Below are 25424 nucleotides of genomic sequence, written 5' to 3'. Positions count from 1 at the left end.
TGAGTTTTTAGTTCATAATTAAGTTAATTATTTTATTTTTATTGAGATTAAGAAGTTTTTTAATTAATATTAATTCATCATATTTAAATTCTACTTGGATTCACTAAATTAACTCAATTCGGCTATGTTTTGAATTTTATATGTCTATAATTGCAATCCATTTAGCAAGCCATTCCCATTTCACTTTTAACCCTTTTCTACCCAATTTGGAACCCAATTTTTCATGTCATTCCCTTAAATCCTAGCCCAATTTTCTCAGTGTTAACAGCGTACATCAATACCCATACGCGTCTTCTTCTTCTTCTTCTTCAACGGGACGAACCCAGAAACGAAATCGTACCATTTCCAGCCTTAAATCTCCTCTAGTTAAGGCTCTTTCTTCTTCAATGTTTAGGGTTTGAGACAGTGAAAGGAGAAAACAGAAAGTAGATTTTAGGGCGATAATTCTTATATATATAACTAAAATTTCTGATTTCATTGCTTTGGGGGTTCGAGATTATATCGAATTTTTTTGTTGCTGGTGGTAGAAAGCTTTGCTCGGGTCGACTTCTCAGTTCGCTGCTTCAAAAGAGGTATATAGTTTCTCTACCTTTAGATTTCCTCTGTTTTGTTTTGGAATTTAGAACGTTAGAAGCTGTTAAGTGAAATGGTGAAGTAATATTCTTGTTCTGAAAGCTTGCTGAATCTCTATCTTGTTTCGTTCGAGTTGTTTGATTTCAAGTTTGAATACATCGGCTATACATTTGTGTTTTCTTTACTGTTCACCCATGGCTTTGAGTTGTTTTTCCTTTCTGTTCATGATTCTTTGTCTTACACTCTCATTGTGTATTAGCCTAATATTGTAGAATTTATATCTGTTCTTGCGTAGCTTGAGTGTTATTTAGGTCCTGTTTGGTTTCGACCCATGACAATATGATTATTGCTTATCGTAATCTAGAGTCTTTAATGTGATTTACATCTTTAACATCAAAGTGTCCAGCTCCTCTGATTTGTTCGTTCCCTGTGATGCCTTGTCTTTGTTCTTGTTATTGTTTGAAATATTTGATTTCCTGATTGCTGGCTTCCTTTTGTATTCGCTCTCTCTAGTGTAGCATCGACATTTTCAAACCTCTTTAAATAGTTTCGCTGCTCTTTTCTAGGTTAAATGCTCCATAAAAATTGAGTTCTTCCTCTCCTTATTTCGAAATATAGCTACTGCCTAGCAATCATGTTCATAACATGTGTCAATAATTCTAGTATTTCAATCTAGTTCGGACTTTTGACATACTTATTTTAGTCTTTTATGCTCTTTTGTGTTTTAGCTTGCTACTTGCCTTTATTCGAATGCTATATTCATAAGCATATCCTTACTTTGGGGTTGCCTGTCGCTTCTGGTGTATATCAACTTTTTAGAAAACAATTACTTCTCCCTTATCATCTGTTACTGCCTCAATAAGATGCAATAGTACTCTCACATTCCTCTTTATTAATTGTTAACCACTAAGTGTGTTTCTCTAAGGGTTTTTCTTTCTTTTATGCTTGTTATATCAATTATGTTGGATACAGAGTGTTGCATCTTATTATTCGGAGTTAGGTCCTTCGTATTATTATCATGAGTATAGGTCGAATTTCTTGTCAAGGCTATGCCTATTTGCTTTGGTATCATTGACTCTTCTAAATGATACCCGAGATTCCATGATGAGCTATTAATTCGTATATTTTATTTTGTTTATGCATGAACTCCCTCGGATTGAGTCATTTGGATGTTCTCCCTTGCATCGCAAAATAGGCCAAGGAGGCCCAGTTCTCTTTTATCGAGTCAACCAGAGCAATAAAATTGAAAAATAGGTTCCCTAAAGGCGACATACAGGTGTTCGGAGCGGATTATAAGGCTGGATATGCACAATATACAGTGATATACATCAGTCGTATATGCTGTATATTGCATTGAAAATGGGCTAAAGAGCCTTAAAATTTCAGCTATTTGTATTTTGTAATTATTGGGCCAAAAACCCATTTATTTTGACTAGTACCTTGTTAGTTTAGGACAGGTACCAGATGTTGGGCCAAAGGCCCAAAAGGCAGAAATCAGGCCCAAGTACTGTTTTAATCATTTGAAAATTAGTTTAGTGGCGACTCTACTCTTTTCTTTCTAGTTTAATAAAATACTCTCGCTAACAGAACTTCCTCCTGAACAGATTGGATTTTTGAAATATGACGTTGTTGAAGAGGTATGTGTTGAGATTGTTCATATCATTGAAGTACATCACCGCAAATGTGGTAGACAGAAACAACGGACGTATAGTAGCAACATCATCTACTGTTGAACATTCAGTGAAACAGTCACTTGAGTGCGGTAGAACTTGCAATGCAAAGGCTGCAGCGATTGTAGGAGAAGTGTTGGCAATGCGTCTCAAAGTGGAGGGTCTTGATCAGGGGCAAGGAAACGGGATCCATGTCAATGTAAATAAAGAGGTTGAGAAGAAAGGTTTCAAGAATCGTACAAAAGTTTGGGCTATAGTTAACGGCCTTAAGAGCAATGGAGTGAAACTTATTTTGGATGACAATGAAAATGACAGTTGTCGCCCTAACTTCCACTAGAACAGTGCGCTGATCCTAATACTCTCGCTAACAGAACTTCCTCCTGAACAGATTGGATTTTTGAAATATGACGTTGTTGAAGAGGTATGTGTTGAGATTGTTCATATCATTGAAGTACATCACTGCAAATGTGGTAGACAGAAACAACGGATGTATAGTAGCAACATCATCTACTGTTGAACATTCAGTGAAACAGTCACTTGAGTGCGGTAGAACTTGCAATGCAAAGGCTGCAGCGATTGTAGGAGAAGTGTTGGCAATGCGTCTCAAAGTGGAGGGTCTTGATCAGGGGCAAGGAAACGGGATCCATGTCAATGTAAATAAAGAGGTTGAGAAGAAAGGTTTCAAGAATCGTACAAAAGTTTGGGCTATAGTTAACGGCCTTAAGAGCAATGGAGTGAAACTTATTTTGGATGACAACGAAAATGACACTTCTCGCCCTAACTTCCACTAGAACAGTGCGCTGATCCTGTTATCTCACCCCAACAAGGTACAAATAATGAATTGTATCTCATCTCAGTAATTTAGTTGTACTCAATATGTAGTTGGCTCTTAAAATATTATCATGATTTATTTTTTTTCCAGATCCGATAACTTCCTTACTTAGTTGGAATATACGGACACATTGCCATAAATTTTGTATATTAGATAGATGTTATTTTCTTGGCTCAAGATTGACATATTTACTTAAATCTAATTAGTACAAGTTTGTTTGAAGGTGGGAACCATAGAAGAGGTAGGTTCTCTCTGAAAGATAAACTCATATAGGAATAGAGATTTTGCACTAGCTTCAATCTCAATCATTTGCTTTAGAATCCTTTTCGGAAGCACTCTTTTTACATCATCTTAATTCGATTGAAGCATTATAAATCAGAAGCGAGAAGGTCTTACACATGCTGCTATTATGGTAACGTTGGTATTTTTTCTCATAGCGCGGCTTCTTAGTGGTAGTGTAAGAAATAAGGCGTTGTTTGTGACGAATTGGATAGTATAATTTGCATACTTTGCATTGTTAAATCCTTTCGAAGCTAGTATCCTTCGAGCAACTGAAAAAATGATAGGTTCTATTCGTGTGTCATCTATGATTCCTTTGTTTTGCTCTTCTGCTCAGGTCTCTCACTACAAGAGTTGAAGAAGGTGCAGTCATAATTGAGCCTGATTGCTGAAGCTAGTGACTTGGGGCAACTGAGATTGGATAGAATGAGATCAATATTAAAACAAAGGCGGATTCAGGATTTGAAGTGTAGCAGTCCCACAACGTTTTCAAGTTAATATACAATGATAATGGGTTTACACTTTACAATCAAACATTTATAGAAATCTAGTAAATTTCTACCTACATTTGTAGGAACTGGACAAACGCTAATGGGTTCACGTGAACACATAGACAGACGACACTCTAAATCCACCTCCATATTCAAAATGGTTAGCTTCTAATGGATTTGAGGCTGCACTTCTCAACTCTCTTTTTCTTCATACTATTTAGACCAGTTTTTTCACCATTTATCTAAAGTTCCAGCTTAACAGAGCCCAAACAGACAAGAAGTTGTATATCCAGCTTTAGATTCTGTGTTGTAGATTTGTAATGTTTGTTGCAATCAATAAAATTGATGATCAATTCATGCATAGATGGTTATTTATGTGTAATTGATCAAGATCTTATGCATGATCCTGAGCTGATATATATACACACTATAGTACAGATTGATTCATGAGAAAATTCGTTAAAATATTTAAAAAGACATTTCGCTTGCGAATATACAAATACGGTAAGTATATATGTTTTTATACATTTGGAAAATTTTCAGAACTCCGTTTGTATATTTCTCTTATCAATATACAAATAGGATAATTTATTATGAATTTTTCATAAATTGTATACAAATAGTTAGGGTAAACGTATACAAAATTTTGGATTTACACAATCAGGAATCGAATTTAAGCAAATCACCCAAGTATTTCTCCTTTTTACTGAATCCTACACGACGTGAATCTAAAACATAATGAGTCTTAAGAGCATCAAACATGGGAACGTGTTTTTATGAAAGTACTTCACTCATTCTAAGTCCTCTTTGATGGCTAACTATTGTATTCCACCAAGTCAAATGAATGGAAACTCCACATACCCTACATCAACTTTTGTATATAGTACCCCATTTTCAATAATGGAAGTTGTAAATATTGTGGAAACTACATATTTTCAACTTTGATGTGGACTATATAAATCATATAAGATGTTGATTAAAATGTTACTTAATAAGTGAATTGATATCAATTTTGTCTTCTTCTATCAATTACTTGTACATCTTTTTGGGAACTTTTTCAATGGAATTTTAAATGCTCAAGTTGTCAATTATTTGATTTCATCATCAAGCATGACATAACAACCTAGTAATCCAATACTATATTGGGGGTAATTAACCACCACCCACCCATCCACTTAAACCCACCACCACCACCACAAACAAATATTTCTTGAGGCTAAATAAAATAGGCGTTTGAATAATATTTAAAATATATTGGGTTGGACGATCATATTTGTCTATAACATCTTTGAACACATATCAAACTTAGAAAAAAGTACGTGAAACTTTAAAATTTCTGTATGAAAACTAGTAATATTTCTTACATTAAGCTCGTGCATATTATTATTTTATATTTAATAATATCGAAAACACACATTTCAATTAATTTCATATCAAACCAATTTTGTCAAATATTAAAAGGACTAAAATAAAAATATACGAATCTTATTTTCAAGATTACACATCTCATATTTTAAAAAACAATAGTACCTTTAAATGTCCTTCTACTTAATTTGACAAGGAAAAGAATTCTTTATATTATATTATATAATCTAATAATAAAGAAAAGTTGCCCTCTTTTACTAATCACTTACTTTCACCCTTATGAAGCTTTTTCCCTTGTCTTTTTCTTTTCTTCCCTCTTTTTCTTTTTTCTTCTCTTTATTCAAACTTTGGCATGGGGACTTTAGGATAATTGAGAGGCACATAATTTTTTCATGCCTTTTCATGTGCCATAATATATAAATATGCCTTTAAACTTTACCTTATTTTATATTTATGCCCTCTAACTTTGCGTATGCACAAGTAGACATTCAAACTTGTATAAAATTGAACAAATAGACACACGCGTCCTACGTGGCATCCTACATGGCAATTTGCGTCCTGCGTGGTGTCCAATGTATATTATGCCCCATAGGATTCATGTGTCTACTAGTTCAACTTTATACAAGTTTAAGTGTTTACTTGTGCACACTCAAAATTAGAGGATATAAATATAAAATGAGGCCAAGTTAAATGACATATTTATGTATTATGCTTTTTCATATCTTATATTCAAATATATTCATGGCTTAAGTCATCGATGACCCCTAAGTTGTCCGCATAATTCACTTAGACACATCAACTAGAACTTGTACCTATTGAACACCTCTACTAATTCGGATTTGAACCTTTTGAACACTTTTTTGACAATCAGCTAAAAGTATAAAATGTGTGTAATACACTCGCGATGATGTGGAGAATTGGCAAATCAATGATGTACATGTGGCATTTTGACGGGGAAAAAAAGAAAAAAGAAAAAATTGAAGTTGCCATCCACCAAGCTACAGATCAAGCAACTTGTTGCAATGTCCAATGATGCATTGAGAATTTCTGTGAAGTAGAGACAGATTTACTATCAACCATAGTCATCGTCACCATAGCCCCGTCCTCCACCATACCCGTCGTCACCTTCAAATCCTCTTAATCCACTAATTTTTTTTCAGATCTGTTTTTTTTAAGTTGAAAATAGCAAATTGCATATACATAAAAAATAACCAATACATGAACCTACAAAATATGAACCATTTATAATTTTAGATATCAATAAAATCATTGACTACATACTCATCTAAGCAATACACAGAGAAAGGAGGAAGGAGAGGCGATTCGTTTTTATTCTAAATCTGATTTGTTAGATATATTTTTCAATAAGAAAAAAAATGGAAGAAGAAACAGAGTAGTCATTGTAGGAGTCTCTATTTTTTTCAATAAATAAGATCACAATATCCAACAAATTTAAAGAAAATGGAGAAGGAAATCGTAATGGTGTTTCCCCAGTTGAATACGATAGAGGTGAGGGGGAGGGAGAGGAAGAGGAAGAGGAGGCAGGAGAAAAAAAAAGGGTGGAAGGTGGTGGTGGCAACATCGGCGGCAATGGCAGAGATGGTACTGGTTTTGGAAGAAGTTATGGCTAAGGAAGAAGAGAGAGATTTATAAAAAAGAAAAACCAAAAATACGTTCTGACGTGCTGAATGGATGTGTATTATACCTTTCTTGTCATGTCAGCAAAAAGTGTCAAATAGGTACTTATTCTGAACAATAAAAATGTTCAATAGGTATTAGTCCTAATTGAAATGTCTAAATAAATTATGCAGACAACTTTAAGGAGCCGGAGATACTTAAGCCTATATTCATTATTCAATCTCCTTCCAAATTTTGAACACACATGGGCATGGCCTTAAGTAATCATCACATCTAAAAATACATACAAGTCCCACATTCAAAAATTCCACATGCCTAGGGAATCTAATCAAAGTATACCATCTTTGAGTTGAAATTTCCAAGTATTAAATATGCATTTCAACATAAAAAATGTGATTTAAAAAAATTCTAAAAATCATTTCTTTAACTTTAAATTTACTTAATAAAAAATGTATAACCAAGCACTATTTTGAATTACTTGTTTTTTTTTAAGGAAAACAATCATGTCCGATCGGATTTTAATTTAGGGTGTGCTGGTTTTCTGATTTTCTTATATTTGGTTGGTTAAGATATTTTGTAAAATACTTTTAAAAATGATTTTATTTTGTATTAGAGAAAATCAGTTTCAATATATAATATTTATTTAAATTAGATATAAATTATATTGAGATAATATATATTTTAAATGGAGTACTTTAAAAAGAGAATTAGAAGCACACCCCTTTCATTACTATATATTTTTAGTCATATTTATTTAGAGAGTGATTGGATTTGGAGGTGTTCCATGAAGATTTTTTTTATTATTATTAAACAATTAGCTTGGAAAGTACCAACAAAGTCATGAAGTCACTTTGAGTTGGTAGAATATTAACTGCAGTTGTTTTTATTCAACCAACTCATCATAAGACATATATTCAATCCAAAACATAAAAACAAAAAAAAAACATGAATTTATAATTCCCAAGTATTCCATTAGTTTCATCTCTTACATGCTTGAGTATCCTTTCATTCTTAATTAGTAATCTGAAGTTTTAAGTATCGGGTCATTTTTATTTGAGAATATTGATCGTTAATTTGACAGTTTATAGCATAACTTTAAAATTAATCAAATGTCAATACAAATATTGATCATACAACAAATTAAAAATAAAAATAATTTCTCAACCAAACTCTTTAATTAGTACTCTTTCGTTCACTTTTAATTGTCATTGTTTCCCTTTTTAGAGTCAAACTATAAGAACTTTGACTAACATTTTAAGATGTATTTTTTCAACATATTGATATGCAAAAAATTACAATTTATAGTACTTTTCTTATAATTTTTGAATATCTCTTTGTTTAAAATATTGAATTAATGTAATCTAATCTAATTTAACTTTAAAAATTAGTCAAATTGACTTTCGAAAAGCGTAACATGACAAATAAAATGAAATAAGAGAGTAATATGAAATCTCAAATATTGAGTCATCTTTATTAAAAAATATTTATCGTTAATTTGACACCTTTTTAGCATAATTTTAAAATAAATTAAACCTCAATACAAATATTGATCATACTCGGAAACAAAAACAATACCTCAACCAAACTCTTCAATTTATATTTTATGGACAAATAGTACTAAAATCTAAATTGTTGCTTTATCTCTCTCTCTCTCTCTTTTTAAATAAAAAATTAATTCAGTATGCAATATTTATGTTAGAGCGTCAGCATATTCAAATTCGTATCGCGTTAGACTCATTCAACGAAAGTGCTCCCTATATCTAAGAAATCATACTAAATCTGGAAATCAAAACTTTTGATCAAAGGAGAGATAATCTTAATTTGTTCACCGCATCATTTTTTTTTTAAGTAACTTAAACTTACAAACTAATATTAAACGTGAAGAATACTTACCTTCCGAGAAATTTTACATGGCATTGAAATTTGTATGAAGTGTATGATGATGATCATATAATGTCATGTGACACATCATGAATAATGATGTGTTTCCTACTAGGCTACTACTACTACGTTAATTATTATGGTACTACATTCAACGTGGGACAATGGGGCTCTTCGATAAATTGGCTTAGTAGACAAGTAGTGGTTCATCATTGATCATAAAAATAAAAATAATAATACATATTTCTCGTCATATTATTTCAATTTATATGAATATAACTTGATTTAATATAAAGTTAAAAAAAAGAAATTTAAAATTTGGCGCTTGTTTGGCTATAAATCATATTATTAAGAATAAAATGGATATTTAAAATTGATTTATTACTCAATACAAAAATATATCATTTTTGTTTGGACCGACTAAAAAAAGGTGTGTCACAAAAATTGAGACAGAGAGTACATAGATTAACTTTTCGTGAATTGGCAATTCAACACTCCAACTTTGAGGATTTACATTTAAACACCTTAATTTGTTTCTATTGTAGTTGCATTTGAAAACTCCAACTTACAAATTGATCATTTAGGAATTTTTAAAATTTATGTGTCACGTGGTTTCTATGACATAATTTATATGCTAATATATATTAAGTTAACACAATCAATAATTGAACTGTATAATTAAAATTTATTGACAAATTTAAATTCCGACGATATATTAAAACAAAAGAAAACGAGGAGGAAAAAAATAATCATGGAAATAAGTAATTAATCGTCCATGGACCATGCACTTGTCAAATTCATTGTAATATTTGAGCATTTTGGTTATTAGGATTAAGATTTTAATTTTGGTATAAAATTTAGGATTATGCTGCCTATAACCTAATATCTAATTGTCGTATTAACTAATATAAAAATTTAAATTTATAAAAATCAGAAAATGAATTACTCGTTTTATAGGTATTAAAATATATTTCTTTAAACTTAATTCAACCTCAAATTCTTCAAAAATTTAATTATTATTTTCAAAATAAAAAGGAAATAATTAGTGTTCCAAAAATAGATTAGGACGTAAATATATTATTTAAGATTAATAAAAAAGCTTTGTTTTTTTTTCCTAGGCCGACATAATTATTCATTTATTCTCCTGCTCTTTTCAAGGCTGACCAAATTTTAATTAATTTACAGTCAATGCTATAATTACTAAACAGAAATTTCAATTATTAACGTAACTGACGGTTACTTCTCTGTCTTAAATAATTTGTTGTGTATTTCTTTAAAAAATATATTAATTATAATTTATTTTTATTTTTTTTGTTTATGGTCATATTTAAAGATTTTTTTATTAAATATTTATTTTATTATTATGTTTGTAATCTAAAAAAATAATTAATCTAAATACTTAAGACAAAAGGAAAAAAAATAAATTATCTTAAACTTCTATTATAACGAATGACAGAGAAAACTATTTTTATAAATCACGACAAATCATTTAAAATGAGTGAGTACTTATATATATAGATTTATTAGATTTTTTGAGAATGGTAAAATTAAATAACGAGACTCCACTTGTGAAATAACATGAAATATGATGTTAAAATTATTTTTTTAATAGGATGAAAATAAATAAAGAGAATTTACTTAACTCATATATGAATATAAAGTATATAACAGTGTTATTATGTTGATGGTGCTTAGTTATATGACATTTCAATATTTATGAGTTCTACTTAGTTTAGGAATTTAAAAACAAGGCTAAGCTTATCGACGAATTGAGATGATTACATTTACACTTATAGCTTTAGTGTTGTCGGACATGTCATTGGCCAAGACTAGAATTCGACAAATCTATAATGGTGCATCTATATTTTAGCCGTGGAGCTATTTCATCTTTCTTTTATTTTAACTGCTCCGATTATCTTAATATTATCGAATATGTCTTAAAGAGAGCATTTGAATAAAATTATGAAAATATGAAATCTTCAATTTTTGTCTAAAACATTTCAAGCAAGTCAATTTTCGATCGATCCCCGATCCCATTGGAAACTCACATTTTTGGCAAGTACCATTTGAAATAAAATGTTACAAGTACCATTTGAAATAAAATTGTTCAGTCTGAATTAAAATCAATGTACTACTTTATTTATTTATCAAATAGTACTACACTATAATTATATATAATAGTAATTGATTGAAGACAAAAGAGTAAATGCAGAAGTATTTTTTTCCAATTGAAATCATTAAGAACAAGTCCTTTTAGTGGAGTCTGTTGTACGGCGATGAGTTGTTTAAAATTAATAAGAAGAGGTACCCTTAGCCTTAGGGCCGGGTCGGACATAACGAATATAAACTTTATTTAGACGTTTGAACTATGATTTATTTTGATACGAAGAAGTATCTTTATTAAATTTCAAATTTTGAAAAAAATTTAAAATACCGATTACATAAATAAATGTATCAATTAAAATATGTCACTTCTTTTAGTTATACGCATTAATTTTAATAAATCATAAAAAGTCATTCAAAATCGCTTTAAGATTGTTTATTGGTTATACCAATACAATATCTAGGTATATTCAATTAAGACTGATGTGCATAATTAAGAAAGACAATATATAAACATGTCACTTAATTTAACCTTAGTTAATATCTATATTCTTTAATTTTGGGTCAGTGGCGGAGCAATGACTTTTATTAAGGGGTGCCAATAATTGTATGTAGTAAAAAATGAAGCTATCAAGGCTAAAACACACGACCTCAAGGAATTTTCACGACCCCTTAACCACTAGATTAAACTATATATATTAAATCAAAATTAAACCTTTATATGCAATGTAATTTTTCGGCAAAGTGATATCGCTTGTCATCCCTTGGCCAAGGGTGGCTCCGCCCCTGCGTTGGATAAACTTGTATAAAATTGAACAAGTAAACACACGCGTTCTAGTGACATAATACAAATCAGTTCAAGTTTATCTCATTTAATTTGTCACGTAGAACGTATTTGTATATACTAATTTAATTTTATATAAATTTAAATATCTACTTATGCACATTCAAAATTGAAATATATATATATATATCAACTGGAACAAAATTAAATGCCACGTTTATATATTACGAAAAGTGGGTGACATATAACCCTTATATATATATATATATCAACTGGAACAAAATTAAATGCCACGTTTATATATTACGAAAAGTGGGTGACATATAACCCTTATATATATATATATATCAACTGGAACAAAATTAAATGCCACGTTTATATATTACGAAAAGTGGGTGACATATAACCCTTATATATATATATATATCAACTGGAACAAAATTAAATGCCACGTTTATATATTACGAAAAGTGGGTGACATATAACCCTTATATATATATATATATCAACTGGAACAAAATTAAATGCCACGTTTATATATTACGAAAAGTGGGTGACATATAACCCTTATATATATATATATATCAACTGGAACAAAATTAAATGCCACGTTTATATATTACGGAAAGTGGGTGACATATAACCCTATAGACTGCAACTTACAGAGTGTACAAAACTTTCCCTTATGTTTTCAGCGTGGGGCCATGTCAATGTCTATGTCTACTTGGCCACTTATATTATTTATTATTATTATTGTTTCACTCTTTTTGCGCCGTAGGTAATGGGGCAAAAACCCATACTTGATTTTCGTAATTACTTGCTGCATTACTCTTAATTAAAGTTAAAGAATACACTTAAATGACCATTTATTATTAATAGTAATTTTAAAATTTATTTTGATCAAGTATTTAGAGTAATTTTGTTGTGTTCGCCATTGCTCAATACATAAATAAGTTATGAAGTATTTCATTTTAAAAAAACTTAGACACAATAACCTCAACAAATAGTAAAACGTCAAACAATACATTGATGTATATAATTAAAAGAGAAAACATAATTTATGTGATCAGCTTAGTTACCTAATAGATTATTAAGAATACGCGTAGAGACTTTTCCTAAATTTGAATTGAAATATCTAATATATTGAATTAAAATAGATTATAATTTAAATATCCAAATAAAATCTACTAATAAATTTAAGAGGTTAGGAATATATTTAAAGCTATTTGAATAATTGGTTGCTCAATTTATTCAAATAACATATTAGCCTTATAACTAAGTGCATGTCCCTATCTATTTGTCCACATACTCTTTGTTATTGCACTTATTTATTTATTTTTTGGTTTGTTTTTGCGCCGTATGCATTGGGGCAAAAACTCATGCATGATTTTCTTAATTATTTACTACTACTCAATTTGGTCAATTAAAGAATCCCATTAAATACCAATTTAATTTATTTTTATCATACACTAAAATAATGCGGCAGCTGTTATTATTCGACCTATGTCCTTGTCATTATGAGCAGTTGAATACAATAAGAAAGTAAATGAAAACAAAATTCACCCATATCTTAAAAGAGTAGTAAAACCTCCTTTTTCGGAAATAAATTAAATAATATTTCCACCACTTTAACTTTAGTCATCTCACTTGTGTAGGAATAATTGAATCACATCTTAAGATTTCATTAACCCTACACATTTAGTCATTCCATGACTAATCATACAAAGAATATTCCGAGTAAACCATGAGTACCTTACTTTTTCAATTGCATCATTATTCACAAAATAAAAGTATATGTACTCCTAGTTTTAACAAATTTGCCTTTTTACCACCACCAACGACAATATATTCGGTGTAATCTGAACAGTATGGTACCTATAATCAGACCCAACCATTGCAGTACTTGAGAAGAAAGAAAAAATGATTCTCTTTTTTATCTATCTTAAGGCTGCTACCGATTCCTTATCTGTTATCCTGACGTCCTGTATGCAGGGTTGTTCGAAAATCCCTTTGCAACTTCCTGGACGTTCATACTTTGTTCTGTAGTCTTTCAATTACCATATATTATGCTATAGGCATGGTGTACATGAAATATAGAGTGCACCAACTTCAAATTCAAGAAAAATTGGTTTCAACTAGAGTTGATTCACTAAATTAACATACAAAAATTTGAAACAACAAAAGAAATTCTGCAAGTTCAGAACTAAGCCATAACTAGTAGTGGATTGGCCATCTTAAAAGAGCTACTACTAATAATCATTATCTAATTTTAGAACATTTTCACCCATTTTTAGAAGCTAATTACATACAGATTTATGATTAATACTAGTACTACTAATAATTATCACCAGGCCATCTTCTCTTTATCTACAAGTTTTTAGCTTTTGATTTTCTCTAAAATTAGCTAAAAGAGTTCTGATTATTTTTTCCAATCTCATGATTATCATCACATAATACTGCAGGCATTTGGGTTCTCATCACTAAAGAGTTGAGGGGCATGAACTGATACCGGGTACGGGTTCTGAAACTGGTCAGCTGGATAAACCGGCCCGTACATATACGGGTATGGATACCCAAACTGGACTTGCTGCTGCATCATCTGCATACCATTACCTACATTACTATTCATTATCATCTCTCCACCACCAAAACCTCCGTCGCCACCACCTACCTCATCCTTCACCTTCCTCTTTCCTTCGCCATTGCCTTCCCCGCCTTTTCCCTTCCCTTTACCACCACCATTGCCACCTTTTCCGTTTTCACCACCACCGTCACCACCTTTCTCTTTCTTATTATCTCCGCCTTCCTTCTTCTGCGGCACAATTTCAACTTCCTTCTTTAAATGTTTCTTCAACATCTCCGCCAGCTCTTTCATGTTCATCGACCCTGTCACAGTCACCAAATCCTTCTGCTTGTCTATTTTCATTTCCTTATATCCTGCACAATCAACGCTACATATCAATTTTCCATCATACCATTCGCAAAAAACACAGTCCAAATCAATCCAACGAAAGAAGTAACGGGAGTACAAGAAACAATAACAAATCTAACAAGGAGAGAAAAAAGGTTTCAAATCTGACCTTTGCATTTGGTGACAATTTTGGAGATCTTCTGTACACATCCTTGACAATGGAGATGCACCTTCAGCACCGCTGTGGTGATCGGAGGCTGTTAAACAAAAACAGCAAAAGTAATGAGAAATTCAAAAAAATCTTAAGAACGAATTAAATGAATAATAAACATCTGAATATTTCAGTAATTGTCAGTTTTGACTAATCATCGCCGTAACTGATAAACGTAAGAATCACGTAATTATTTGAAAATTCAATTTTTTACAGATGAACAGTTAACTGATACGCCAATACAGGGAACAAACCGCTAAAATACGCATGTGATATTTTGGCGCACATGATTTTACCGATTATTCCGGAGACAAATGAATCAGAAGAAAATTCTATTGTTTTGAATATACTGTGAATTTGAAAAGAACAATTGAATGATGAATGAGACACCAAAAAACGCTAAAATGCGCCAGATGCGTATATAAGGACAAAAAGGGAACAGAATAACAATGGAAGTAATGAAGCAGAATGAAAACGACGAGCGAAACGACGCGACAATTTGTCAGTAATTTTCGCAGTACCTCTTTCTCTTTGGTCTTTTTGTCTTCTTCTCCTCCTTTATTCTCCTTCGCATCCTTTTCCTTGTTCTGCTTCTTCTTCTCTTCTCCGGCGGAGTCTCCACCGCCGCCTCCTTTTCCTTTGCCGTCCTTTTTTGGTACCGGCGAAACAAGTTCAACATTTTTGTGTGTTTTCTGTTCAACTTTCTCCTTTAACATCACCGGATCAACTTTTCCGATAACCGTCAACTTTTTCGAATCGGCATCGCACGTAACTTTCTCCACACCTTTATTGAATTTCAACGCACAGTGAGTAAGTATAATTATGTATAAGAGAACTTGGAAAAAGCAAAAAACGCAGGCGGAGGCTCATTTGCCTTTAACTTTTGACTCAGAGAGTACACAGTACATTTCAACACACTCTGAAGAAGAACAAGCAATTAATATTCACAACTATCAATTTTTTGTTCAATTAAAGCAAAATGCAGAAACATTGAAAACTCGGCACTGCCAAACAGAAGAAGAACAACAATAACATGCCAAATTTTGTTCAATTAAAGCAAAATGCAGAAACATTGAAACAAATCACTAACAAAAAGAAGAAAAAAGACAATAACATATCAATTTTAGTACAATTAAAGCAAAGGATGCAGAAACATTGAAACACAGCACTACCGAATAGAAGAAGATTAACAACAGTAATATGTCAAATTTTCATTCAATTCAAGTAAAATGCAGAAACATTGAAACACTACTCCACCAAATAGAAGAACAACAATCACATGTCAAATTTTTATTCAATTAAAGCAGAATGCAGACACATTGAAACAAAGCACTGCCAAATAGAAGAACAACAACAATAACATGTCAATTTTTCGTTCAATCAAAGCAAAATGCAGAAATATAGAAACAAAGCACACTACCAAATAGAAGAACAACAAATTTTAGTTCAATTAAAGCACTAAGTTACACATATTTCTGTAAAATATTCAAAGGAATACGCCATTGTAGTTTACCTCCAACGCTTTTTATCGCTTTGACAACTTTAGTAACACAACCTTCGCAATGAAAATCCGATTTCAAAACCACAGTTAAGTTTCCATCGTTCTTCTTCTCTCCTCCTTCCTTCTTCTGCACTACTTCTCCACTGTTATTCTTCTTCTCTCCTCCTTCATTCTTCTTACTCTTCTTCTGCAAATCAACAACAACAAAAAAAAAAAAAAAATCAGTCACCGGAAAACAAAAACGCCATTAGAATCACCATTTTTGTTCTTACCTCGCCCATTATGGATACAGATATTCTAAGAAGACTCTAGAAAGTAGAAAATGAATATGAGAACAGAGTAGAAAATGTGAGAATATTTATATAGAAGTGGGTTGGGGGGAGGAAGAAGGGTAGTTGTGTGTATGTGTATGTGCGAGAGAAGTGGAGAGTGGACCGTATGGTATAGTGAGCTGTCATGGGAATGTGTGAGATGTCATCATGTCGTAAGTATACATGCATGTTATGTTATGATGATGATTCTACTTTATGCATGGAGGAAAAAAAAAGCCTTTATACATATCTAACGGGTTAAATTTATCAGAAAATTTCATTTAGCAGGTGTTTGAAAATGCAATTTAGGATTATAATTTTAGTTCTCAATTAAAATAAATTGGAATTTTAAATCTTTGTTTCAATTTCTTTTTAAATATAAAACTTGACAAATAAATTATTTTCTGTAAGAAAATAAATCATCATTTTAAATTTTATAGAAAAAGACTCATGATCACCGTGAAAGATTGTACATATAATGTGAAAATATTATAACTATTTTTATTTGTCTATTAGATAATTAATTTAATTATAAATAAAAAATAAAAAATAAAAATAAATATATATATATTATTTCCTTTAATTATACCATCCTCTTTCATGGTAATATAGAGATTTTCAAGTAGGATTTTAAATTATGTACATTGACCATGATTATTTTTTTTGAATTTAAAGTATATTAATTTAATTTAATTTATGATAGCAAATTATTATTACATGTATTATTCTCATAATTAATTTTTCTTATAATTTCCATATAAATAATCCAACATAGTTTAGGTGAAATTGTCAAATAAATATTGAAAGTTTGAAACTATGTGAAGGTCCTAACTCTCCTGATTTTTACTAATTAGTAATTATCTTGTAAAGAAAATAAGTTAAAATGCAATATGTGCTCACACACGACTATTTCTAAACTAAAGAAAGTTCATTTGCTTTTATATCATAAGTTTTTTAAAAAAATTAATTTATTAGGAAATTGTGTAATTTTCCCTATAAATAAGTAAATAATTTAGACTAAAATGAAAGTTTATGTGCTTTTAGGACAATTGGGCTTTGGGTAATAAGTAGGAAACTTCGGGTCTGGTAAGGGAAGTAAGTTTACTTTCTGTGGGCCGGTGAGATTAGTCTTTTCTGGCCTTTTGGGCCTTTTTAGGGTTTTTATCACTTTTTGTACTTTTGTATGTATGTGTGTATAGCTGTAAAGTAATGGCCTACCAAAGTCATTTCTTAAAGGTCCACCTTTAAAGTTGTAACATTAATTATAAACTTGTTACATTTTCAATAGTATAAGCTTACCCGTAAAAATGACTGAGTTGGTGTAACAGAAGAATCCCACAAGGGAGATAGAGATCGAATGTCATTGTGGTAGTTATACCCCACCTATTATCTTCTCATTTGAATTCTTCGTATGGAGTTTGTCTAATGAGATTTATATCTTTACGTTTTATGTAGAGACTACTGATTAGGGATTGAATTCCACTCCAGTTCCTTCTCCAGTGAATATGTTGGTGTAGCATTTGCAGTATCCCAACAGGATGTCAGAGTGTATACCACATCTGATTCCTTCTCGATTGAGCTCGTCGCATGAGACTTGCCTAATGCAATTTACATCTCTTTATAGTTTGAATTTATTGCACATAAATGTTTATCCAATGCATAGTATATAAGAGGTTTCTTTGTTTTAATAACAGTAAATTAGAAAATTCAATATTTCAAGATTTTTATTTCTATTTAATTTGTCGGTTTCACATTCTTGTAGACTTATATCAATATGCTATTAGCAAAGTCTTTAACTCTAAGTCTACGCTTGCATACCTTCTTGAGTCTTTGGGGAGGCATTTGCCCTGATGTCACACCTCTTTTTAGGTAGAAGAATCTTCTTTGTTCTTTATTTTATTTTTATTTTGGGTGCTTCGTTATTCTTTCTTTGTCTTTCAAAAGGAATTACGAAGTCTCTTTCTTAATGCATTGACTTAGTTCCACAGCATGTGTGTGTGTGTGTCAAAAGGAAATTAAAGGGAAAAGAGAATGATAGCTATAAAGTGAACAATGTTTTTCTTTATCTTTTTGTGCTAATAGCAATTTTGATCTCTCAATAATTGGTAAATGTCAATTCTATTATTCTTCATATTCCATTAAGTATATTTAAATTTCAATTAATTAAAATAAGCACTTTAGATTCTTTTCAAATGTTCATAAACACATCATAACTATTATTCATTCCATTACTTAAGTATACATGTATATAAACTAAATTTGTTATGTTACTTCATATATATTTCTTTGTTACACTACTCCATATTTGTTGATAATGTTATTGCAAACATTATACAAATAATTCACAATTCATTCATAAATGACTAAAATAATGTCAACTAATTTAATTAACACAAAATATGTCAAGGACCAAAATCAATTAATAATTGAGTTGGATGGTGTATGTAATTTTACTTAGAACTTGAATCCCAAGGAAACAGACAAGGAGAAGCATCAAGGAAAATTATTATTTTTAAGAAAGTGAAAAAAACAAAAAAGTCAGTTTCCTACGAAACATATTGTTTTTCTTCTCATATGAAAGTGTCTGGTTATTTTTAGGAGCCGTTTTGGTACGTTATAAATCATTTATTTATTCTTTGTAGGCATAAAATCTAATATTATGTATAGGATAGGAGGTGGTATAAGAATTCAGAGATTAGTATTAACCAATTAAAATGTGAAAATGATCAAATTAACTCTTAAAATAGTAAGATTTTTTGTCGGCTTAAAGTGTAAAATAAATATCTTTAAATTTACACTATGTACTAAAATGTTATATATCAAGGCAAATATTCGATAAAAAATAATCTTTATATCATTAATTTTTCATAATTAATTTTTACATTATTAATCTCTACCAAACCTATTTGAAAGGGAATGAGAATAAGGAGAAGCACAAAGGGGATGAATAAATAACGTGAAAAGACAAAAAAGAGACTTTCCTGTTATTTTCTTTGAAAAGCATTTGGAATCCAAGGGGGGACTTGCGTGTGTGTTAAGAAAATTTTCCACTATAATTCTATAAACCCTTAGATTTGTTAGTAAATTTCACTTAAATATTTAAATTATGACATGTTTCGATTAAGCATTTGAACACATTATAAAATCTTTCTGTTAAATAATTATTAGCTGAAATTTTGAAAAAGTTTTACTTATATTTTCAAATGCTTATTACGTAAATAAGTTAGCTAATGAAAATATGTCATATTCTTTAGTTATAAATCACTAGTCTCAATAAGCCATAAAATATCATGTTTGATTTTATTGATACTAATATTAATAATTAAAGGAAGTGCCATATTTTATGTGACTACATAATGAACACTTGAGAATACACAAAAAAATATTTTCCAAATTTGAATCACAAGTGTATCAAAGAAACACTTTATTGTAATGTTCAATTGAAACAAATCATAATTCGAATGTCCAAACGAATTTTTTTATAAATTCAAGTTCTCAATTAAAACAAGTCATATGTGATTGGACAAAACCAATTTGTAATCCAACGAAAAATATTTGGAAGTTGAAATGTAAATAAGATTCATAGAAGTTCAATATTTGCAATTTCATAGAAGTGTAAATAAGTCATTTGAGTTGAGTTGGATATGTTTTTTTTAGAAAAAAAAAAAGGAAAAAAGAAGAGGTTAACTTCATGAATAGTTACATAACTTTAACTTTGTTCCTCTGAGGCTCTAAAGCCTAAGCTATTATACTCATTCTTTTGGTAATAGAAAGTTATTTAGCTTTATCAAATATCATGAAAATCACTAAACTAATTTATCTAATACAATTTAATATCAAAAAATGACGAAGAAAAAAAAAACGACTTTATTTAGATAGGGGAAACTAGCATAAGCACAAAAAAATATTATTGGGCCACTACAAAATGTGGTTCATATTGTTGTTTTGGGTAATTTTAGAGAATGGGCTTTTCGAAGAAATTGTTCGGTAGGGAAATTTTCAAAAAATGTCAAAATCCCTCAATTTCAGTTTTTAATTGGGATCTCTCATAAACAACACTATTTCGAGTTCATTTTTGCAATATATAACGAGATTTTTTCCTCCAACGTACTAGTATTTTTCTTTTAAAACATAGTAAGATATACCGTATCCACACATAATATCTAATCCTAATAGAAATTGCGGGAATACAACATTTAATTTTACTATATATGTATGTATGTATGTGTTTTTTTATTAAGAAAGTCATTTTTTTTCATTTTTAAAAAGTTTATTTTTCTAGAGAAAATATTTTGATCATTTTTATACCAAATACACTCTAGTATGATCCAAAGTGAAATCGGAAGAGAATTAGGATGTTCACAAACTTTTATCATTTTCTAAGTTGGAGACAGAACAAAATCAACAAAAATCCCACATTACTTCTAATTCTAAGCATATAAGTGCATTAATTTTGCTAATCTAAGTAATTAATCATTTGAGAATTTGCATTTATGGATCAATTATACTAGTACTACTAGAAGTTTCTACACACTTACCAAAATTGTTCACAGAACAGTGTAAGCATTTGGATTTTCATCACTGAACGCCTCTGTTGCAGGATAGAAATAATCTCCGGTCACCGATCTGCATATAGTTGATCGGTGGTTGACGCATTCAAAGTCCGGCGAGTAAATGCCTCTTCCTCCGCCGCCGTTATTCACCGTTAAAATTTCAACATCTTTCCTCAGGTGATATCTCAGAGATTCGGCCAAGGATTTCACATCAATTGTCCCAGTTACCGTCACCAAACTCTTTTCCCAATCCATTTTCACATTCCTGCATCCTGCATTAGAGCCATTTTTATCATCAAAACTCTGATTGAATCTTCAACTTCTGCAACATACATGATAAACACGTTTAGCAAGTTGAATTTCGTTAATGCTACCTCTTGTTCGAGTGATAATTTTGTGAATCTTCTCGTTGCATGCGTCGCAGTTCAGAGGAAGTTTAAACACAGCAGTAGTCTGCTTGGAAATTGAGAAAATGAGGAAAGTATGAACAAATTGAGAATCGATCAACAATGTAAACAGTTGAGATAGTACAAAATAAGCTCCGATTCAATGCACTAGAGAAACAGATATAATGCTTTCCATATTGGACTAAAATTCGCCGGAAACAGACTACTAGTAACTGAAGCCTGATCAGAAATTTGAGCAAAGTGAGAAAATATGAAGAAATTGAGAATCAATCGACAATATTAACAGTTACGATAGTACAAAGCAAGCTCCGAATCGATTCAATTCACGAGAGAAACAGATAATAATGCTTTCCGCATTTGACTACAATGCGGAGGGTGTAAAATTTCGCCGGAAAACAGAGTAGAGATTTCAGTTCCGGTGTGTAGCGTATTATTACCTCATTGCATTTATACTTCTGTTGGATCTCAGTTTCCTCAATATCCAGTTTAGGTGAAATGAGTTTCACCGTCTTCTTCAATTTCCTCTCCATTTTCTGCCGGAGTTTTGACGGATCGAATTTCCCTGCCATCGTAACCTTGTATACCGCTCCATTTTCCTCTATCTTCATCCACGAATTCAGATCTTTTCGCCAGAAATTTCAAAAGCAAAATCAAATCAAAACAGAAGCAAAAATTCATCAATTCGAAAATTATCGGATTCGTTACCATGCAAATCGTGAACGCATTTGAAAACTTTTTCAGAGCAACCTTCACAAGAACAATGCATGTCAATTTGGAGAATTGCAGTAACATTTTTGCCGCCTTTTTCATCTGCTTCTTCCATTTCGTGTGAAACTTTTTTTTTCCTCTTCCACAATGTGATTTGGTTCAATTCTCGTTGTACTTTATAAACTTTCTGTTTGAGCTTTTGGCGGGAGTTTATTTGTTTGCAAATTTCTCCGAACATTTAATCATACACAATATCCTTTCAACTATTTTTCATAAGGTCATATATGTCCGATAAATAACTTGTTAATTACAATACAAATTATTACGTCATATTAGGCGAACTATCTTTAAAATTTATGTGATATTATTTTGAATTTGGGGTTAACTGACAGATCACAAAATTAAATTTGTTAGTCGTTTGTTCATAAATTGGTGAACTGTCTGTTTTGATATGTATTTTTAGAGAAGATCCCTTTGGATCTGTAAGGTTTAGAAAGTGTTTGTTTTGAAGCTAGACTTGTACATGTGTATTGATATAACAAAATTATTAATATCCTAATACGTAAAATTATTTTCTAGAATACTTGATTTCCCTCAGTACTAAACACAGCCTACGCAGCTCCGATTTTGTATGTCAAAATTATACAAACACGCCTTGTGCTAAAGTCGTATATATAACTTTATATAACTAGAATGATGTGTATACAGTTTTGTCTTTAAGGTAGCTCAAGTAAAACATATTAAAATTAATAATGAAAAAAAAGAAATACAAGAACAACATCAAATAATATGATGAGCAAAAGAAACAATACTATAGTAGGAAACAAATATACATTTCTTATTATATAATCAAATTCTTCTATAAGATAACTTTAATAAATTCCAAAGGTCTATTGAATTTTCAATATCATATAAACAAAGACAGATTAAACTTAAATTATATCCCAAATCATTATATATATATTTTTCCCTTCTTAAACACCAACAATTATCTCACATTATTCTGCAGTACTTAGCTTCATCATGAATATATTGATCACTTTCTGGCCAATAATTATAATAATTTGGAAACCAAATTGGCTTCAAATCATCTTCATATTTCTCTTGCTTCACAATTTTGACTGATTTTTTCAGCTTCTTTTTCAAAATTTTCACCAAATATTCAATATTAATTGATCCACTCACTATTACCAAGTTCTTTGGCCTATCAATGAATATTCCTTGAAACCCTTTGTAATATCATAAGAAGAAAAAAAAAGAATATTAGAAAAATTCAATCAAAGAAACTAAATGAAAAGGGGGAATTTAAATAGGAGAGGCAGAATTGGTAGGCGTTTCGACATAAATTGAGTGGTTTTTGAAAAAAGAAGAAGCAATATTTAAAGTTAAGTTGAAAAAAAAGGTATTAATAGTATTCGGAAATTTATTTGAATTTTTTATGAGGAAAGATATATATATCATAAGAATATTCCTTGAAACCCTTATAATATCATAAGAAAAGAAAATTAAGTCTATTAGAAAAATTCAATCAAAGAAATTAAATGAAAAGGGGGGATTTAAATAGGTGAGGCGGAATTAGTCGGCGTTTCGACATAAATTGAGTGATATTTGAAAAAAGAAGAAATAATATTTAAAGTTAAGTTGAAAAAAGGTAATAGTATTCGAAATTTTATCTGAAAAATAATATTGAAATTTTATGAGGAAAAATATATATTTGAAAAACTGGTTGAGCCTAATTTTGCAAACTTGGAAAATTGGAGTGAAAAGTTTAATACAATATCTATGAATATTCCTTGAAACCTTTCTCATATTATTAAAAAAAGGGTATATAGAAAATTTCTTTAAATGAAAATAGGGGAAATTTTTAAACATGAGAGAATTTTAGACTATGTAAATTTGTAAAAAAATGAAAAATTTACCTTTTATTTTGGTCATTATGTTTTGCATTTTTTCCACACATTTATCACATCCCAAATTAATTTCCAGTGTTGTTTTTTTGGGAATCTCTTTTTCTTTATTTTCTTTTGATTTTGGAGAAATTATTTCCACTTTCTTCTTCAATTTCTTCTCAATTTTCTGTTGAAGTTTCAATGATTCCACTTTGCTAATCACTGTTACTTTATATTTCACTCCAATATTTTCTATTTCCATAGACTTTATACCTTTTCACAATATAACAAACAAACAAAAAAAAATTGTATTAGTAGGTGTTTGAACATAAAAATTGTGTTTGGAGACGTGTTTAACTTGACAAAAAGTAAAATATACCAAGCAATTAATACAGAAATAACTAAGAAAAATATATATGAAGAAATTCAAAGATCATATGTGTTGATAATATACCTTCCAATTTTTGAGTGCATTTAGCAATTTTTTTGAAACAATTCTTGCAGACACAATTCATATTTATAAGAAAAATAACTTTAACATTTTCTTCTTCTTTCTTCTTTTTTCCCTCCTGTTTGGAACTCATTTTTTAAAAATAAATAAATATCACAGCACAAAATAAATATGTGTAGTTTGTTGGAAAATTGGTTTTAAAATCCCCATATATATATATATATATATTGTGTGTGTGTGTGTGTGTGTGTGTTTAGGTAGAAAATTTCTATTTAAAATCAAAACTTTACTCAGAGGTAAATAATAATTGTGGGTAAAAGTGGAAGTGCATGATTTGGTGCTTTTAATAGAAAAAAATTGTTTTACCCTTATATTAGGAAATCCCTTATATAGAAGTTTTGATGAAAAGAGAATATTAGGTGGGATTTATTTTTCAAAATTCATATGAAGGTTGTGTCATTTTATACAAATACCCACTTTATTGTTTTTTTTTTTTTAATTTAGAAGTTAGACCTTATTTTTAAATAATAGATATGCTGTAATTCAAAAGTAATCACTCGGTACAAAAAATTATAGTCTAATAATATTAGTGAATGTCTTCGATTACGTAATAGGTGTGAGCTCAATTCTTATCATTCTGTTTCCTGATCTCTTTTTGAATATCTTTGTATAATAGAGTCTAAATTTGAACAAAAATATCTATAACTAAAACAAAAAACGATTCTAATACACAATACTGAAGCTCAGAGCTTCAACATGTGAACGATTCATAAAGTACTAACTTTCATGATCGAAGTGTGAAAATTTCCGGGAGTTTCAAACTTTAAAAACGATTTGTGAAGTTCAAATTTTATTATTTCAAACTT

General features: G+C 30.3%; 4 protein-coding genes across 4 annotated transcripts; 2 read left to right on the top strand and 2 right to left on the bottom strand.

The window, feature by feature from the left end:
* Window positions 1-155: 155 nt before the first annotated feature.
* Window positions 156-2591, top strand: LOC102597906 (uncharacterized). Its single transcript, XM_006340069.2, has 2 exons — window positions 156-572; window positions 2178-2591. Exon 2 carries the CDS (start codon window positions 2194-2196, stop codon window positions 2578-2580), a length of 387 nt encoding a protein of 128 aa, XP_006340131.1. The 5' UTR covers window positions 156-572; window positions 2178-2193; the 3' UTR covers window positions 2581-2591.
* A 14-nt stretch (window positions 2592-2605) lies between these two features.
* LOC102598222 (uncharacterized) lies at window positions 2606-3778 on the top strand. The gene is made up of 2 exons (XM_006340070.2): window positions 2606-3070; window positions 3692-3778. Exon 1 carries the CDS (start codon window positions 2648-2650, stop codon window positions 3032-3034), a length of 387 nt encoding a protein of 128 aa, XP_006340132.1. The 5' UTR covers window positions 2606-2647; the 3' UTR covers window positions 3035-3070; window positions 3692-3778.
* Window positions 3779-13703: 9925 nt separating this feature from the next.
* On the bottom strand, window positions 13704-16626 carry LOC102597591 (uncharacterized). Its single transcript, XM_006340068.2, has 5 exons — window positions 16512-16626; window positions 16252-16426; window positions 15260-15522; window positions 14697-14784; window positions 13704-14553 (listed from the first exon to the last, which is right to left on the bottom strand). The coding sequence occupies exons 1-5, from the start codon at window positions 16518-16520 to the stop codon at window positions 14063-14065; spliced, it is 1026 nt and encodes a 341-aa protein (XP_006340130.1). The 5' UTR covers window positions 16521-16626; the 3' UTR covers window positions 13704-14062.
* A 4471-nt stretch (window positions 16627-21097) lies between these two features.
* Window positions 21098-22343, bottom strand: LOC102606250 (uncharacterized). The gene is made up of 4 exons (XM_006340339.2): window positions 22216-22343; window positions 21948-22132; window positions 21478-21556; window positions 21098-21375 (listed from the first exon to the last, which is right to left on the bottom strand). The coding sequence occupies exons 1-4, from the start codon at window positions 22331-22333 to the stop codon at window positions 21098-21100; spliced, it is 660 nt and encodes a 219-aa protein (XP_006340401.1). The 5' UTR covers window positions 22334-22343.
* Window positions 22344-25424: the final 3081 nt, after the last annotated feature.

Source organism: Solanum tuberosum, unplaced genomic scaffold (genome assembly GCF_000226075.1).
Source record: "Solanum tuberosum cultivar DM 1-3 516 R44 unplaced genomic scaffold, SolTub_3.0 scf00017, whole genome shotgun sequence".
NCBI classification, from domain to species: Eukaryota; Viridiplantae; Streptophyta; class Magnoliopsida; order Solanales; family Solanaceae; genus Solanum; species Solanum tuberosum.
This window is presented reverse-complemented; position numbering and strand designations above follow the sequence as displayed.

What these genes read in the sequence shown, in the direction of transcription:
- LOC102597591 (XM_006340068.2), bottom strand. An exon ending in AAAAGACCAAAGAGAAAGAG is followed by an intron (nt 14,785 to 15,259) that starts GTACTGCGAAAA and finishes TTTGTTTAACAG; the next exon opens with CCTCCGATCACCACAGCGGT. An exon ending in AATTGTCACCAAATGCAAAG is followed by an intron (nt 14,554 to 14,696) that starts GTCAGATTTGAA and finishes TTGATTGTGCAG; the next exon opens with GATATAAGGAAATGAAAATA.
- LOC102606250 (XM_006340339.2), bottom strand. Translation starts at nt 22,333, where the DNA reads ATGGAAGAAGCAGATGAAAAAGGCGGCAAAAATGTTACTGCAATTCTC. An exon ending in AGAAGTATAAATGCAATGAG is followed by an intron (nt 21,557 to 21,947) that starts GTAATAATACGC and finishes ATTTCCAAGCAG; the next exon opens with ACTACTGCTGTGTTTAAACT. An exon ending in AATTATCACTCGAACAAGAG is followed by an intron (nt 21,376 to 21,477) that starts GTAGCATTAACG and finishes GCTCTAATGCAG; the next exon opens with GATGCAGGAATGTGAAAATG.
- LOC102598222 (XM_006340070.2), top strand. Translation starts at nt 2,648, where the DNA reads ATGACGTTGTTGAAGAGGTATGTGTTGAGATTGTTCATATCATTGAAG.
- LOC102597906 (XM_006340069.2), top strand. Translation starts at nt 2,194, where the DNA reads ATGACGTTGTTGAAGAGGTATGTGTTGAGATTGTTCATATCATTGAAG.